At 36.6% G+C, this 17,002-nt stretch overlaps 2 protein-coding genes and 2 long non-coding RNA genes across 4 annotated transcripts in view; 1 reads left to right on the top strand and 3 right to left on the bottom strand.

The window, feature by feature from the left end:
- LOC139115151 (alpha-2,8-sialyltransferase 8E-like) overlaps positions 1-2,447 on the bottom strand; it is a 4,926-nt gene extending 2,479 nt beyond the window's left edge. The window contains exons 1-2 of the mRNA XM_070677062.1: positions 2,200-2,447; positions 1,494-1,638 (exon numbers count right to left, since the gene is read on the bottom strand). Coding sequence (XP_070533163.1) covers positions 1,494-1,638; positions 2,200-2,420 — 366 coding nt within the window. The 5' untranslated portion in view covers positions 2,421-2,447. The remainder of the gene's footprint in view (positions 1-1,493; positions 1,639-2,199) is intronic.
- The window catches only part of LOC139115153 (uncharacterized), a 146,376-nt gene that overhangs the window by 55,558 nt on the left and 73,816 nt on the right, over positions 1-17,002 (top strand). The gene's annotated exons all lie outside the window — the stretch shown is intronic.
- LOC139116437 (uncharacterized) lies at positions 7,609-8,803 on the bottom strand. The gene is made up of 3 exons (XR_011548292.1): positions 8,714-8,803; positions 8,241-8,482; positions 7,609-7,979 (listed from the first exon to the last, which is right to left on the bottom strand). It is a non-coding gene; the product is annotated as an uncharacterized lncRNA (long non-coding RNA).
- Positions 10,057-14,536, bottom strand: LOC139116435 (uncharacterized). The gene is made up of 3 exons (XR_011548291.1): positions 14,391-14,536; positions 10,694-11,013; positions 10,057-10,157 (listed from the first exon to the last, which is right to left on the bottom strand). It is a non-coding gene; the product is annotated as an uncharacterized lncRNA (long non-coding RNA).

The raw sequence follows: 17,002 nt of genomic DNA, 5'->3' as shown, positions 1-17,002 counted from the left end.
TTAAAACCTAAACTATGTCTTTTATGTTTGATTATTTATTATAAGCTAATGATTGATGAAGAAACAGTCATCATTTTGCATAAAAGTGTTCATTAAAGCTTAATCAGAATTCTCCGTTGCTCTTTTGATTTGGCAAACGTTTCTCATCATTTTGGAACGAAATTACAATACATTCAATTTTTATGCGTTACCAAATTTGCTGAATTATTGTTGTTCAGATTTTGACAAGCGCTCAGTCTAATACTATTTCTTTTCAAAATGTACTTTTTTAAACAGCCAGCCTTGGCGTGCATACTTTTTTGTCAAGTATCAACATGATTTCCCTTTTCGACCACCCCTCCGAAGAACTAATGGTCTGTTTCTAATTTTTACCAAATGCTTACAACACGATTGAAACTAATTTTGGATAATTGGATATTGAAGTAATGTCGATTTAAATCTACAAATGTAACCTCGCCTGCTTTTCTTTTCAAGTTACACGCTTGTATTTATGAGTAATTTGCAATATTGCAATATTCAGCTATACGGCACCTACACTTTTGAGAAATTAGAAAAATATGAAAATCCAATTATCCCAAATTAGTTCAAAATGTGTTTTACTTAGACTGTAGTCCATATCTACCTTAAGTAACGTGAAGGTACTTATAATCTTCTAATTTCGAATTCTATTTCAAGCATCAAAACTAAATTATATTTTGAGTTTCAGAAATTACCGACTTAACGGCGTTGCAAATAAGTTTGCACGTAGTCGGACCTCTAATGATCACATTGTGTTTTTACTTGCACATTAAGTTAGAAACTCTAGTATTTTGGTTATCGCACATTCCACCAGCAACCGTTCCTCGATATTTAATGTACTTGCACTGAATTATTCACGCTTTTTATAGGTTTTGGAAACAATACTTAAAAACCAATGAAGCACAATCTCCGTTTTCTTCGATATTCGTCCTCATGATAATGATTTATTTTTGACTCAAACAAGCTCTGTGTTCCTCAAATGAATTGAAGATGAAATATATTTCATGTTTCACTGTTCTTTGTACAATGACCTTCGTGACCACTTATATTGTACATTAAGACTTTCAAACCAAGATTTTGTTTTATATGTTTATATGTTTTACATGTTTTGCATTCCTAATGGGAAATAATAATAGAATTACAGCGAAGTATATGGTCAAGGAATTTCATGGGCGACGTAGCACTTTATTTCAGAAATGATATTAAATAGATTTTTGTTGTATTTTTATTTGAGTGCCACATGTATTTCAACGGTTCCGATACTATAGTGACTTATAAGCCCGGTGGGCTGGGTGACCACTCACTTTAGATATTGTAATTTTTTGTTTATAAGTGATGTATATGACTTTAGTGATGTCACATGTCACTTTAATAAATAAATACTACTACTACTACTATTACTACTACTACTACTACTACTACTACTACTACTACTACTACATAAATACTACTACTACTACTATAAAAAGGATTACCTTTGGGAATCTTTCAAAAACGTTTGGGAACACATATACAAATGCTCGTCTCTGACCTTCAAAGTGCAATCGTTCGCGGAGTTGTACATTTTCCTGTGTTGTCAGAAATATATTTGTTGTATTACACTCTGATTCAAGGAGAGACCTGAAAATGAACAGAGCAAATAAAAAATCAAACATAAGTATTTGCACAATATTATGTATGAGACCATGTAAACAGTGCTAAATACTCGAACACATGCTAAGTTAAATACATACCTATATAGGTGCGTATCGGCGGTCATACATATAAACTACTACAAACATACATAGACACGTATTCATATATATTGTAGGGTTATGCACAAAATACCACAGTTATGTATGGATGGGGAAACTGTGCGTGGTGTATTGCGACAAGTCCAATGTGCAATGACCATATTTGTGCATAATACTATACACATTTGTCACCTGGTATCATTACAGCGTGTATCAAAACATGAAATGTCGAAAGAGAATCAATAGAAATTAGCGCGTTCAGAGAAAGGCTGTGCCACGTCATGTCGTGAAACTTTATAGGTAAAGATAGGCTGCTCATATAATTTACTGACTGCTAAAAATACACAGTTCGCATTGAAGCACATCGGTAGAGATGCCTGTCATTCGTTAGTACGATTTCTACTTGGCTTATGGCAACGTTTGTGCAAGACAGAAGAACAGTATATACCTGAGCTTATTTGCCTCTTCCTGGTTATAGGTCCAGTTGGTTTTGATACTGTTGAAAAGATGTACCTCAGGACCCGACGATGTTGGTACAGAACTTACACTTTCTTCCCTAATTTCTATCTCTGATGGCTCAACGTCATCGTGTATCGTAGAAAACGTCACAATGGAAGATAGTAGCCCAAAAATGACGATAAGCAGAGTTATCTTCGACCGTGTTTTCATGGTTACATGAAAATCACAAAGATTATGGGAAAGTTCTGATGAGGAAAACAGAACACTTCAATCTTTACTCTTCTAACTGGCGGGTTCTTGCAAGATTTCAGTCCTGATAATGAGGTAAGGCAACAACAAGTGGTGTAATCAAGTACTCTCGTACGAACGCTGAATCTCGGTAATTTCACATTAAAAACTTTCACGTTAAAATACATTTCCACTGTTGTCCATTTTAGAAATAAGTTTTTAGCTTTTTGGTCTTATCCGAGCCTAATGATGTTGAATTTTTCTTCAGTGGTTTTATTTCTTTATTCGAACATATTGTGCTCTATAAATCAATTAAAACCAAATAAAATCACACTAACAAGTCAATAAATCCAATTTTCTTTCCTGTCGCGCCTGTACTAGTCTTATATCACCCACTATATAGTGCCTTGTTTAATTGTTTTTGTAGGACGAGGTAAACCTGTATTTCAGTATAGATTACAACTGACTTAATGATATAGTCAATTATTTTAGCATGTGGAATCATGGTACAGATTACACACTCATTACTTGTAAAACATGAGCTTATCCGCGAAGATGAACGAAACGTGACCTATAGCGACAAATTGTTAAGATAAGAAAATGGAAGGGGAATGAAATCTGGCGTTATGTAGATTTTTAACAAGTTTATCCTTTAGAAGTGTCTGCCGCCATTGTAGAATTGTTCGTCTACTGAACATTGCTCCAGATGTGTTTTTATCAAAATATCCATTGGTTCAGGCATCCAAGAAATCCATCTTTTTTACAGCTACAATATCCCAATTGTTTTCCATTGCCCTAATGTTGGCAAGGTAATATCAACATAATCATTTTTAGTGTAATATTCTGGGCACACCCACAATGTCTCAGTTTGAACACAGTGAAGTTAATTCTTTATCTTTTAAACTTGGATTCTAAATCTTCAAGATTAAGAATGCACAGTCAACAACTGAATTGAGAAAGTTTACTAATATGGGCCTTGGCAACATTCCTCTCATTCCATTTGACGACCAAGTTTGATCCGAAGTTAAGTCACTTCATAGATTGTTTTGGCGTCATTTCCATCGATACATGTGAGTTTGCCCTACTTGAGTCGATCTTCCTATTCCACTTTTCCACACAGCAGCGGTCAGAGGAAAGACAGCGGCGTTGAAGGGCACACCACATTCGTTTGGACAAGTTCTTTCTATCCCTATAATGTTTGTGTCTCTGTGTGTAAAGAATTCTCTTCACACATAGATGTCTGAAATCTTCAACCTCGCGACAGAATCAGACACATCGATTTTCTACAAAAAGCTACGGCGTTTTTAGTTGTAGGCAAACAGTGATAACACAATACATTTGGTCTAGCATTGCACTTACCTTGTCAGACAGCTTAGACTATTTCTTTACCGTCTCTCATTCACGTGATTTCTTGTAGACGTTTAGACCAGTTCTGGTCGTCAGTAGTATTTTGTTCGAAATGGTAAATTATATATCAACATGTCAAATGCTGTGGGCGGCCAGTCAACGTGACCCACACGCACAGACATCTAATTGGCTTGGCCACGTGGATATTATATGATTACCGTTGTCAACGGATACCTGCTGTGAATGGTGTTTCTGAATGGATCCGAGAGGTGTTTCGATGGCAGTAAACAATATGTACCAAGCGTAGTGGCAATGTATGTTTACCGAGGCATTAACACTCCGCCGTGTTTGATGTTCTGCGCTGCTTCCGAACTTCATTTGTGTTACTATATTTGATTTTAACATTATCAAGTTTTACAATTTGATTGGTTTAACAATTTGATGATAATAATAGCAAACAAAGAATACTTGCGGTCGGAAACTCCGACGTACAAGAAGAGACAGGAAAATTGTACACTAAAATCGGCAATGACAGTCAAGGTAGTTCTTTCGAATGGTGTGTAGAATAGACAAATAAGTCATTATGGCTACTGTGCAAGTTATAAAGTTGGACAATGCGTCAATCCCTCATTATTAACTTAAACATGGTTATGATGTTCTTGAATCGATTCTCCTGCCCTTGAAATAAAACGAGGTATGGTATGATTTTAAAAAGGAAATGCAGTTATTAGAGCTAATATTGATGAGAGACCTTGGCGTGAAAAATACATATTTGGAAAAATTCATGCGCAGATGTAATGCAGACACATTACAAAACACAGGGAGTTATTGATGGTCACACTACAAATGTGTACCATGCCAATGAAGACGTTGTACGTTAGTTTACAAACAAATAACTGTTAATAGATCCGATCTTCGTAGCCTGGAGCTATGAAATCGAAAAACAAATTATGACATTACTAGTATATTCCATTATTGATCGAATAAATTAAATAAAATAGAAGACGAGGAACAAAAACATTATCAACTAGAGTAAAATTACACTTCAGGAAACCTATTTTACGATTGGTTTGTTTTTAATAACATGAGATCAACATAGCAGTTGACAGTAAGATTTGATTTAATAAGGATTTGTAGGTTTTTCTGGTCAGTTAAGTGAGAAATTACTCAATTACTAATCAATTTCGGTAAGTTTACAATGGGGTTCGAACTCACATCATACCCAGCCAGTTACCTATAGCAGCCAGTCAAACATTATAGATTTCTCTTTTAGGGAAATAGTCGTAGAACAACTGTTATCGGTGTCATTTTTAAATTTGTAATTAGTCGACCACTCAACTAATTACTTATTTGCGACACCAACGTGTGTGAGCGACTTGAATACCTCAATGTTTGATAACAACGTTGGCCTGATCTTGTTCGGCACAACGGGTAGCACACAAAGCATGCCAATGTCTCTAGTTTGACTCTTTTTACAAGATAAACACCGTAAAGTGGAAAAGGAAGTTGTAAAAACTAGAAGAGTGATTGCCTTGGAGGACAAGTACCTTCAGAGAATTAACTCAGAGAGCTTGAAGTTTAAAACATGATATATCTCAACTTTACAGGTAATAAATTGCGTAACGTGTCAGGTTGGGCTTGATAATAAATACCTTTGGGTCACATTCGTGTCAATTATCACACAAATACTCTGAGTCGGCGATATTATCCCCGGTGACTTTAATGTGTTTTTGAAGTACATTATTTCGTCGTCCTGATATACCTATAAAGGCATGAAAACTATCATCGGCAACATTGTTGGAAAATTTCTTTGTCATAAATTCATGGGCGAGAGGGATTTTAAGTGCTTGAGTGCTGAGTTTTGCCCAGAAATATGTCTTGGAAATATTGACATATAGTCAGTGCGGTCAAAAAAAGATATTTTGACTCCGATCATTTTTAACAAATATGAAAAAACTGGCTAAATTCCGATGGGAATTTATTCCCTATCAAGTTGAAACGAGCTTGGAAAGTCTAACAAGCAACACAATTTCGTCTACGCTTATACCCAGGGTGAGTCATAGGAGCTTTTGACGTTCTGTAAATCGATGGTGTTAAACTTTTCTCCGAGAATTTGCACGTTTGTCACACACTTCTGGACAAAATAATGACGTCGATATAGCGTAACAGAAATGGACCTAACATGACCGTGCAAAGGTGACCTTTTTTGAATTGAAAATTATATTACGATACATTAATACATTTATTCATTGATATTTTCACACAATGTGGTGAGGTTATGGAAGGGAATATGCACGTGTGTGCAGAGTCGGCTAAATCGCCGGTTTTGAATAATTTTATACGGTGTTGTTTTCCTCTCAACTTCACCGTCATGAGGTATTTTGAACAAACTTTAAATTCACAGGAAAAATGAATTTCAAACTGTTCGCAACTATCCTTCAACTACGATTCATCAACCTCCCATCTGCCTTACTCGCTCCCGAAACCACACCAGGTCCTGGAAAACTCGCCACTGGCTCTCTTTCATTAACAGTTCCCTATCGCCCCCTCCTCATAACATGATTCTTGCTTCTCCATTAACGATAACCCAGCAGTCAAATGCTTGTACGGATGCTTTTTAAAGTTACCGGCTTCTTAAAAGAATATGATTTCTCCTACCGCTGATGATGGAACGATTTACGAGAACTCAATTCCTGAACAGCATGGTTCGATGACCCTTTGCTGTCTGCTGAGTAGCTTCATACAAAGAAACAAACGAACGAACGAACGAATAAAAAACGAAGAAAACGCAAAAAAAATAGAATGGTGCCGCGCACGAGTAGCGTGTAGGGCATAGGTGGAATATTTTGTCCAAACCAAGCGAACTTATCTGTCTAATACGTATAAGTGCTTCTCGAAGGATTTTCAAAACACCTCGACAAGCTTTAGGGCATACATTTCAATGAACACCCTGAAAGGAGAAATTTGACTTTGTTGTGCTTTTTGTTCTTGTATGCATTTTAATTTAACAAAGAATTATAATAACTGAGATTTATTTTACGTTAAAGTTGTAATGTTGTTATGATAATCAGATTAAACCCGATACACGCCATCAATTGTTTCATTTCACATAAACGAGCCCGGCCCTCACGACTTATGATTCGGTCAAGTTCACAGATTTTGTGAAATGCTAAACTACTGGTTCAATAACGCATTGTCATCGCAAGTATGTAAAGTCGAAGTTCGGTAATATGCGTTGTACGCTCGCCAACAGCCCCGTGGTAAGCTACGAAGCTACAGAGAGCTACTTTTATATTGCCTATACTGATGTGTCCTTAACAGTCAGTGCGCAGAAATATTTTTTAAATTTTAAATTTTTTACTCTGCTACATGTCATGTTTACACTATGCGAGGGACTGTTACATACTTAACATCTTTTTAAATGCTCAAAATTTGTTCCGTCAACACTGACTCTATAAGTAATGTCTCTATTATTGTGGACAGCTTGTTAAAATCTAGACAACAAGTTATGAGTCAGATGTCACTGGTGGGAGATGTTGCTGGTTTGTATAAACAGTTCGCTCGCTGCCTCTGTAACTTTGCTAAAACATTTTTTTCTCTGGCCTTACATAGACTTACGGTAGCAACCCACAGAGACATTGCATTGTTTATCACATCTTATTACAGACACATATTGCTTACTACGCATGGTCAGTGCAGGTGACCGCATCAAGTGAAGGAACTCATTCGCTTCATTAAAGAATATGAAAATGTTCTTCCATATATTTAACCGCATATCAACTGTTGTAAATGGTGTAGTTACGTTATCATTGTCTTGGTCGCAATAAATAATAATTTTAAATATGAACTTTGTAAAATGAAATGTTCCCAAAAATGCCCCAGTATGCAAAGGAGTCCGTGACACTCACATCCAGTGAGTACAATGTCTTCTAATGAGTTTGAGAGGTCATGACATATTGCATTTCCCAACATGCATGCGGATAACTCCTTTATTATGCAAATCACGCAGCATGGTAAACTCTGCCAGAAAGTCATGGTGGCGTCTCTTCAACTTTTGAGGCGATAGCATTACTGCATTCTTGTCAAAATAATGGTAATATATAGGATTCCCATCGTGGTCTTCTAGGAACGGCCAGTAACCATAGAGATGAACCTCTTCACAGAAACTCATCGCCGCACTGAACAGCAAAAGTCCTAGATGATGATTGGATGATAAATTCATGAATAAATAAATATGTGATGAAATGTTGGCAATTATGTCTGATAGACAGAACACTTGACATTTCATATCACGACCAATAACATTCATACAGCAATGCATATTGACATCTCGTTGAGATATTGACATGGAACTAGAGTTTGACATTTTTCACTAGTGAAAAGCTGAAAAAATACGATAACATTCAGTCAAGTTTTCACTTCAATTTTGGCAGTAAAGTGAAATTTTGTCTTTACCTGATGTGATTCTGAACTCACTGATATTTCTTGATTTCCAGAAGCTCTTCACGAAGGTGATGTGGTCGGGATGTGGAAAGCCGACCGTGAAGTTCAAAGGTTCCAGTGCGTCTTGCGCTGCAAAGGCGAGATCTTTACAGAAATAGTAGGTAAAGGCTGGTATGTATACTATAGATTTGGAGTATTCCGCCACTATGTACTTTTTAAAACGTTCTCCCCACTTGCCTCTCAGATCGTCATATCTGCAAGATGTTAAATGGACATAGTGCAACAGAATTAACGTACTCTTGTCACGGTGGTGGTGGTGATGATGATGATGATGATGATGATGATGATGATGATCATCATCATCATCATCAGCATCATCATCATCATCATCATCATCATCATCATCATCATCATCATTGCTGCTGTCCTTATTGACTCAATATGTTGAGTCTAGTACGGAAGGCAAGATCAAACATTCCACCTACTTTTGAATAAGAATCGAAGGGTTACACGTGACCAAGTCTGTCTTCGACCCGACATCTTCAGAAAAATTTTGAACTCTGGCCAGATTAAATCTGAAAATCGAAACAATAGATAGAGAAATGAAAGCATTTTAATATTTCGTTGGCTTGACCAACAAAGTTTATAGTCTGTTGGCTGCTGACGCGTCTATGAAGAATAGATAATGTAGAAGTTATATATGACCTACATTTCTTACATGGTTTATGAAACTTACCTGATTACAAAATCTGCCAAGTCTATGGATCTGCCACATTGGCTACCAAGAAGAATTCCACTGTTCCCAACCAAGCTACATCTCTTGAATGATTTCATTCCAAACGGCAAATTCTGGAAGACATAGGTGCTGTCACCGGTTATTTTTCATGAAAATTAGCGAGCATAACAGGCTTTTGTTCCCATATGAAATAATGACCTTCACAGTGACTGATTTTCACGGACAAATTCTTTTTCTTACAACCTAAATTATGCCTGTTATGTTTGATTATTTAATATAAGCTAATGATTGATGAAGAAATAGTAACTGTTTTGCTTAAAGTGTTCATTGAAGCTCAATCAGAATTCTCCGTTGCTTTTTTGATTTGGCATAAATTTCTGATCATTTTAGAACGAAATTACCATATAGAGTATTGCTGGGGTGTCAGGATTTTGACATACAATTTTTATGCGTTACCAAATTTGGCGAATTATTGTTTTTCAGATCCTGACAACCGCTCAGTCTAATACTATTTCTTTTCAAAACGTACTTTTTAACAGCCAGCCTTGGTCTGCATACGTTTTTGTCAAGTATCAGCATGATTTCCCTATTCGATCACCCCTCCAAAGATCTAATGGTCTCTTCCGAATTTATACCGAATATTTACTTAGACTGCAGTCCATATCTACTATCAGTCACATGAAGGTATACCCAGTCTTTAAAGTCAGAATTCTGTTTCAAGCATGAAAACTAAATGAATTTCTGAGTTTTAGAAATTACCGACTTAACGGCGTTGCTAATAAGTTTGCATGTAGTCTGACCTGTAATGATTACATGGTGTTTTCGCTTGCACATTAAGTTAGAAACTCTAGTATTTTGGTAATCGGACATTCCACAAGCAACCGTTCGTCGATATTTCATGTACTTGCACTGAATTATTCACTCTTTTTATAGGTTTTGGAAACAATACTTAAAACCGGTACCAATGAAACACAAACTCAATTTTCTCCGATATTCGTCTTCATGATAATGATTTATGTTTGACTCTAACAAATATAAGCGGGATTACCTTTAGGAATCTTGCATAAATGTTTGAGAAAACATATAAAAATGCTCGACTCTGAGCTTCAAAGTACAATCGTTGGCGGAGTTGTACATTTTCCTGCGTTGTCAGAAATGTATTTGTTGTATTACACTCTGATTCAAGGAGAGACCTGAAAATGAACAGAGCATATAAAAAATCAAACATAAACAGTGCTAAATACTCGAACACATGCTAAGTTAAATACATACCTATATTCGTGCGAATCGGCGGTCATACATATAAACAACTACAAACATACATACACACGTATTTATATATATATTGTTGGATGCAAAAAATACAACGGTTATGCTATGTATGGATGGGGAACTGCGCGTGGTGCACGGTGCATTAGGCAAGTCCAATATTCAATGACCATATTTGTGCATAATACTATACACATTTTTCATCTGGTATCATTACAGTGTGTCTCAAAATCATGAAATGTCGAAAGAAAATTAATAGAAATTAGCACGTTCAGAGAAAGGCTGTACCACGTCAAGTCGTGAAACTATATAGGTAGAGTTACTGCTCACGTAATTTACTGACTGCTTAAAATACACATTTTGCATTGACGCACATTGGTAGAGATGCCTGTCATACGTTAGTACGATTTCAACTTGGCTTATGGCAAACCCTCGTGCAAGACAGAAGAACAGTATATACCTGAGCTTGTTTGCCTCTTCCTGGTTAAAGGTCCAGTTGGTTTTGATGCTGTTGAAAAGATGTACCTCAGGACCCGGCGATGTTGGTACAGAACTTACACTTTCTTCCCTAATTTCTATCTCCGATGGCTCAACGTCATCGTGTATCGTAGAAAACGTCACAATGGAAGATAATAGCCCAAAAATGATGATAAGCAGAGTTATCTTCGACCGTGTTTTCATGGTTACATGAAAAACACAAAGTTTTTGGAGAAGTTCTGATGAGGAAAACAGAACACTTCTTTACTCTTCTAACTGGCGGGTTCTTGCAAGATTCCATTCCTGATAATGAGGTAAGGCAACAACAAGTGGTGTAATCAAGTACTCACGTATGAACGCTGAATCTTGGTAATTTCACATTAAAAACTTTCGCGTTAAAATACATTTCCACTGTTGTCCATTTTAGAAATAAGTTTTTAGCTTTTTGGTCTTATCCGAGCCTAATGATGTTGAATTTTTCTTCAGTGGTTTTGTTTCTTTATTCGAACATATTGTGCTCTATAAATCAATTAAAACCAAATAAAATCAAACTAACAAGTCAATAAATCCAATTTTCTTTCCTGTCACGCCTGTACTAGTCTTATATCACCCAATATATACGTCCGTGCCTTGTTTAATTGCTTTTAACACGATTGGAACTAATTTGAGATAATTGGATGGTGAATTAATGTCGATTTAATCTACAAATGTTATCTCATCTGCTTTTCTTTTTATATTACATACTTGTTTTTATGAGAAGTTTGCGATATTGCAACATTCAGCTATATGGCATCTAACACTTTTGAGAAATTTGCAAAATATGAAAATCCAATTATGCCAAATTAGTTCCAATCGTGTTTTTTGTAGGACGAGGTAAACCTGTCTTTCAGTATAGATTACAACTGATTAAATGATACAGTCAATTATTTGAGCATGTGTAATCATGATACAGATTATTCACTCATTACTTTTGAAACATGAGTTTATCTGCCAAGACGAACAAAACGTGACCTACAGCGACAAATTGTTAGCACGAGATAAGAAAATGGAAGGGGAATGAAATCTGGCGTTATGTAGATTTTTAACAAGTTTATGCTTCAGAAGTGTCTGCCGCCATTGTAGAATTTTTCGTCTACTGAACATTACTCCAGATGTGTATTTATCAAAATATCCATTGGTTCAGGCATCCAAGATATCCATCTTTTTTACAGTCACAATCTCCCAATTGTTTTTCATTGACCTAATGTTGGCAAAGTAATAGTCGCGCCAGCGGCATACTGACTACGCACGCGCATATTTATAATATACTATGCGAGTAACCGGAAGTGTACCCTACTTTCATGGGCGACGCCATGGTTTTTTTTGAGTTCTCGTAAATAAACAAATTCTAAAAGTGCAAATTATTATTTTATAACATGCCATTTATAAAATGTATCTTTTATTAGCCAGTAAGTGTTATTATCCACCTTGTCGCTGATACAAAATATCGTTAATATAATGCATAAAAATAGAAAAAGGGAGAAAACTGTCGCGCATATGAACGGGGGGGGGCATACGCAAAGAATGCTGGGATTAAATTTTAGAAAAGCGCCCCCTGTGTCAATAACTAGATTCAAAAATTGCCAGTTTTAGACGGAACGCTATAGTTTTCAGCTTGCAAAGTGGAAGGTGGGCAGTGCGGTTACCATTGCAATGATAATGACGGCACTATACGTCCCTTGTTTAACACAATAGGCTGTTATCATGGTGAAAATTGCCAATTTTTGTCCAACATTTTCACACATTACAGAAAATTTATACCTGCACTACTGCAGGGTTTGACGTCGTGTACGTACGTGAACTACTTTCATCAGAGGGAAACTGGGCATAGTTGTCATACAAATGTATATGAAGTAACAGTTAATTCTATTTTATCATGAATCAATACAAATAACATTGCCAATATTAACCCCTGGCGCGACAACAAGGGCTGAGCCCTATATAATATTATCAACATAATCACTGTTAGCACAATATTCAGGGCACACCCACAATTTCTCAGTTTGAACACAGTGAAGTTAATTCTTTGTCTTTTAAACTTGCAAATTGGATTCTAAATCTTCAAGATTGAATTGAGAAAGTTTACTAATATAGGCCTTGGCAACATTCCTCTCATTTATTTGACGACCAGGTTTGATCCGAAGTTAAGTCACTTGTAGATTGTTTGGCGTCATTTCCATCGATATGTCATATCGTAAGGGAAAGAAGCTGGATCTGACGACGAGTGCTTAGATGTATAACTGGAACTTATTTATTAAATACGGAACCATGACTCAGCCTATCGGCCAAGCCGCTGATACATGAGTCTTAGTTGGTCTTAGTTCCTAGTTTCGGTCAAAGTTCTAGTTTCTGAGTGAATGTCCTGTCTCGGTCACTCCACAAGAGAGTGACCGTGGTTATCGGTCCTCGACTTCTCCTTTTTGGGTGAATGTCTTGTCTCGGTCACTCCACAAGAGAGTGACCGTGGTTATAGGTCCTACCCGGATTCTCCACCATGTCATATCGTAAGGGAAAGAAGTTGGATCTGACGACGAGTGCTTAGATGTATAACTGGAACTTATTTATTAAATACGGAACCATGACTCAGCCTATCGGCCCAGCCGCTGATACATGAGTCTTAGTTGGTCCTAGTTCCTAGTTTCTGAGTGAATGTCCTGTCTCGGTCACTCCACAAGAGAGTGACCGTGGTTATCGGTCCTTGAGTTCTTCTTTTTCCTGAGTGAATGTCCTGTCTCGGTCACTCCACAGGAGAGTGACCGTGGTTATCGGTCCTCGTGTCGGTCACTCCACTAGAGAGTGACCGTGGTCCAAGTTAAGTCCTCTGAGTTAATGTGTCTATTTATACAGTCCACTAGAGAGTGACCGTGGTCCAAGTTAAGTCCTCTGAGTTAATGTGTCTATTTATACAATATCTTGGCTATGTCGGATGCCGACGCCATAAAGAATATAATAAGAAAATGCTTTGATTTACCGACATTAGAAAGGATTACAAAAGTAGAAATTATCACTTGCCCGTGCGTGGCTTGCTACAATTCTTTTGTTTCAAAACCACGCCATGAATAAATTAAAATGATAACAACGGCTCAATATTACGATTGGTTGAAACACATCAGAACATGGGGGTAGTTCGCAGAATACCTCCATGAGAAAATAAGTTACTGGGTAATTCTTGTAAATGTGTAAATGAGTGAGATCATGTCGTCGATACTGTGCTGGTATTTCGTGGCGCCAGCATTGTTAGAGTCCAAACAAAGAAACATCAGCTTGATCACTCGCGTCCCAGAACGCTAATGTATTTTGAGCGTGAAATATTACTATTCTGTGCGCCAATTTGGAAGATTATGACAGATACATGCAAGCTTGCCCTACTTGAGTCGATCTTTCTATTCCACTTTCCCACACAGCAGCGGTCAGAGGAAAGACAGCGGCGTTGAAGGGCACACCACATTCGTTTGGACAAGTTTTTGCTATCTCTAATATTTGTGTCTCTGTGTGTAAAGAATTCTCTTCACACATAGATGTCTGAAATCTTCAACCTCGCAACAGAATCAGACACATTGATTTTCTACAAAAAGCTACGGCGTTTTTAGTTGTAGGCAAACAGTGATAGCAGGATACATTTGGTCTGGCATTGCACTTACCTTGTCAGACAGCTTAGACTACTTCTTTACCGTCCCTCAACCACGTGATTTCTTGTAGACGTTTAGACCAGTTCTGGTCGTCAGTAGTATTTTGTTCGAAATGGTAAATTATATATCAACATGTCAAATGCTGTGGGCGGCGTGTCAACGTGACCCACACGCGCAGACATCTAATTGGCTTGGCCACGTGGATATTTTAAGATTACCGTTGTCAGCGGATACCTGCTGTGAATGGTGATTCTGAATGGATCCAAGAGCTGTTCTGATTGCAGTAAACAATATGTACCAAGCGTAGTGGCAATGTATGTTTACCGAGGCATTAACACTCCGCCGTGTTTGATGTTCTGCGCTGCTTCCGAACTTCATTTGTCTTACTATATTTATTTCCTCTCAATTGATTTCAACATTATCAAGTTTTACAATTTGATTGGTTTAACAATTTGATGATAATAATAACAAACAAAGAATACTTGTGGTCGGAAAAGACACGAGAAAAGACAGGAAAATTGTACACTAAAATCGGCAATGACAGTCAAGGTAATTCTTTCGAATGGTGTGTAGAATCGACAAATAAGTCAGTATGGCTACTGTGCAAGTTATAAAGATGGACAGTGCGTCAATCCCTCATTATTAACCTAAACATGGTTATGATGTTCTTGAATCGATCCTCCTGCCCTTGAAATAAAACGAGGTATGGTATGACTTTAAAAAGGAAATGCAGTTATTTGAGGTAATATTGATGAGAGACCTTGGCGTGAAAAATACATATTTGGAAAAATTCATGCGCTGATGTAATGCAGACACATTACAAAACAGAGGGAGTTATCGATAGCCACACTACAAATGTGTACCATGCCACTGAAGACGTTTTACCTTAGGTAACAAACAAATAACTGTTAATAGATCCGATCTTCGTAGCCTGGAGATATGAAAGCGAAAAACAAATTCTGACATTACTAGTATATTCAATTATTGATCGAATAAATTAAAGACGAGGAACAAAAACATTATCAACTAGAGTAAAATTACAATTCAAGAAACCTATTTTACGATTGGTTTGTTTTTAATAATATGAGATCAACATAGCAGTTGAAAGTAAGATTTGCTTTAATAAGGATTTGTAGGTCTTTCTGGTCAATTAAGTGAGAAATTACTCAATTACTAATCAATTTCGGTAAGTTTACAATGGGGTTCGAACTCACATCATACCCAGCCAGTTACCTATAGCAGCCAGTCAAATATTATAGATTTTCTCTTTTAGGGAAATAGTCGTAGAACAACTGTTATCGGTGTCATTTTTAAATTTGTAATTAGTCTATACCACTCAACTAATTACTTTTTTTCGACACCAACGTGTGTGAGCGACTTGAATACCTCAATGTTGGATAACAACTTAGGCCTGATCTTGTTCAGCACAACACGTAGCACACAAAGCGTGCCAATGTCTCTAGTTTGACTCTTTTTACAAAATAAACACCGTAAAGTGGAAAAGGAAGTTTTAAAAAATAGAAGTGTGATTGCCTTGGAGGACAAGTACCTTCAGAGAATTAACTCAGAGAGCTGGAAGTTTAAAACATGATATATCTCAACTTTACAGGTAATAAATTGCATAACACGTCAGGTTGGGCTTGATAACATTAACAAATACGTTTGGGTCACATTCGTCTCAATTATTACACAAATACTCTGAGTCAGCGATATTATCCACGGTAACTGCAATATGTTTTTGAAGTACATTATTTCGTTATCCTGATATACCTATGAAGGCATAAAACTATCATCGGCAACAAACTATCATCGTCTATATTGTTGGAAAATTTCTTTGTCATAAATTCATGGGCGAGAGGACTTTTTAGCGCTTGCGTGCTGATTTTTGTCCATAAATATGTCTTGGAAATGTGGCCATATGAAGTCAGTGCTGTCAAAAAAGATAATTTGACCCCAATCATTTTTACTCTAATGTAAAAAACTAACTAAATTCAAATGAAAATTTATTCCCTATCAAGTTATTATTATTATAACTAATCTTTATTTAAACTCAATAATAAAATAGGTGAAACACCTCCTTTCATGGAGGTCGAATAGATAAAAGAAAATTATATTACAGCACAAAAAACTTGAAAACACAAAAAACACAGAAGTACAAATAGCAAGAAATAAAACTGCGAAGAGGCAACAGACAAGTAAATAGAATACATAGAAACAAGCTTCAGAATTTCTAACAAGCAACACCATTTCGTCTACGCTTACACTCACGGTGAGATCTGAAAGTTTTTGGCGTTTTCAAGTGCAAAATCGATTGTGTCAAATCTTTCTCCAGAATTTACACGTTTTTCACAAACTTCTTGAAAATAATGGCGTCGTTAGCGTAACAGAAAGTGCAAATAGCTATTCTTTCCGGCAAAAAGTGGTTCTGCTCGACTAAAAAGGTTGTTGTATTTTACTCAAATCGAACTTATCCGCATAATAGGTACAAGTACCACTCGAAGGATTTTCAAAAACACATCGACAAGGTTTTCGGCAAATATTTCAATGAACACCCTGAAAAGAGAAATTTGACTGTTGTGCGTTTTGTTCTTGTAAGCATTTTGATTTAACAAAGAAATATAATG

The sequence above is a fragment of the Ptychodera flava genome, chromosome 17 (genome assembly GCF_041260155.1).
Source record: "Ptychodera flava strain L36383 chromosome 17, AS_Pfla_20210202, whole genome shotgun sequence".
NCBI classification, from domain to species: Eukaryota; Metazoa; Hemichordata; class Enteropneusta; family Ptychoderidae; genus Ptychodera; species Ptychodera flava.
Note: the sequence above shows the minus strand (reverse complement) of the source record. Positions and strands in the feature narration are given on the sequence as shown.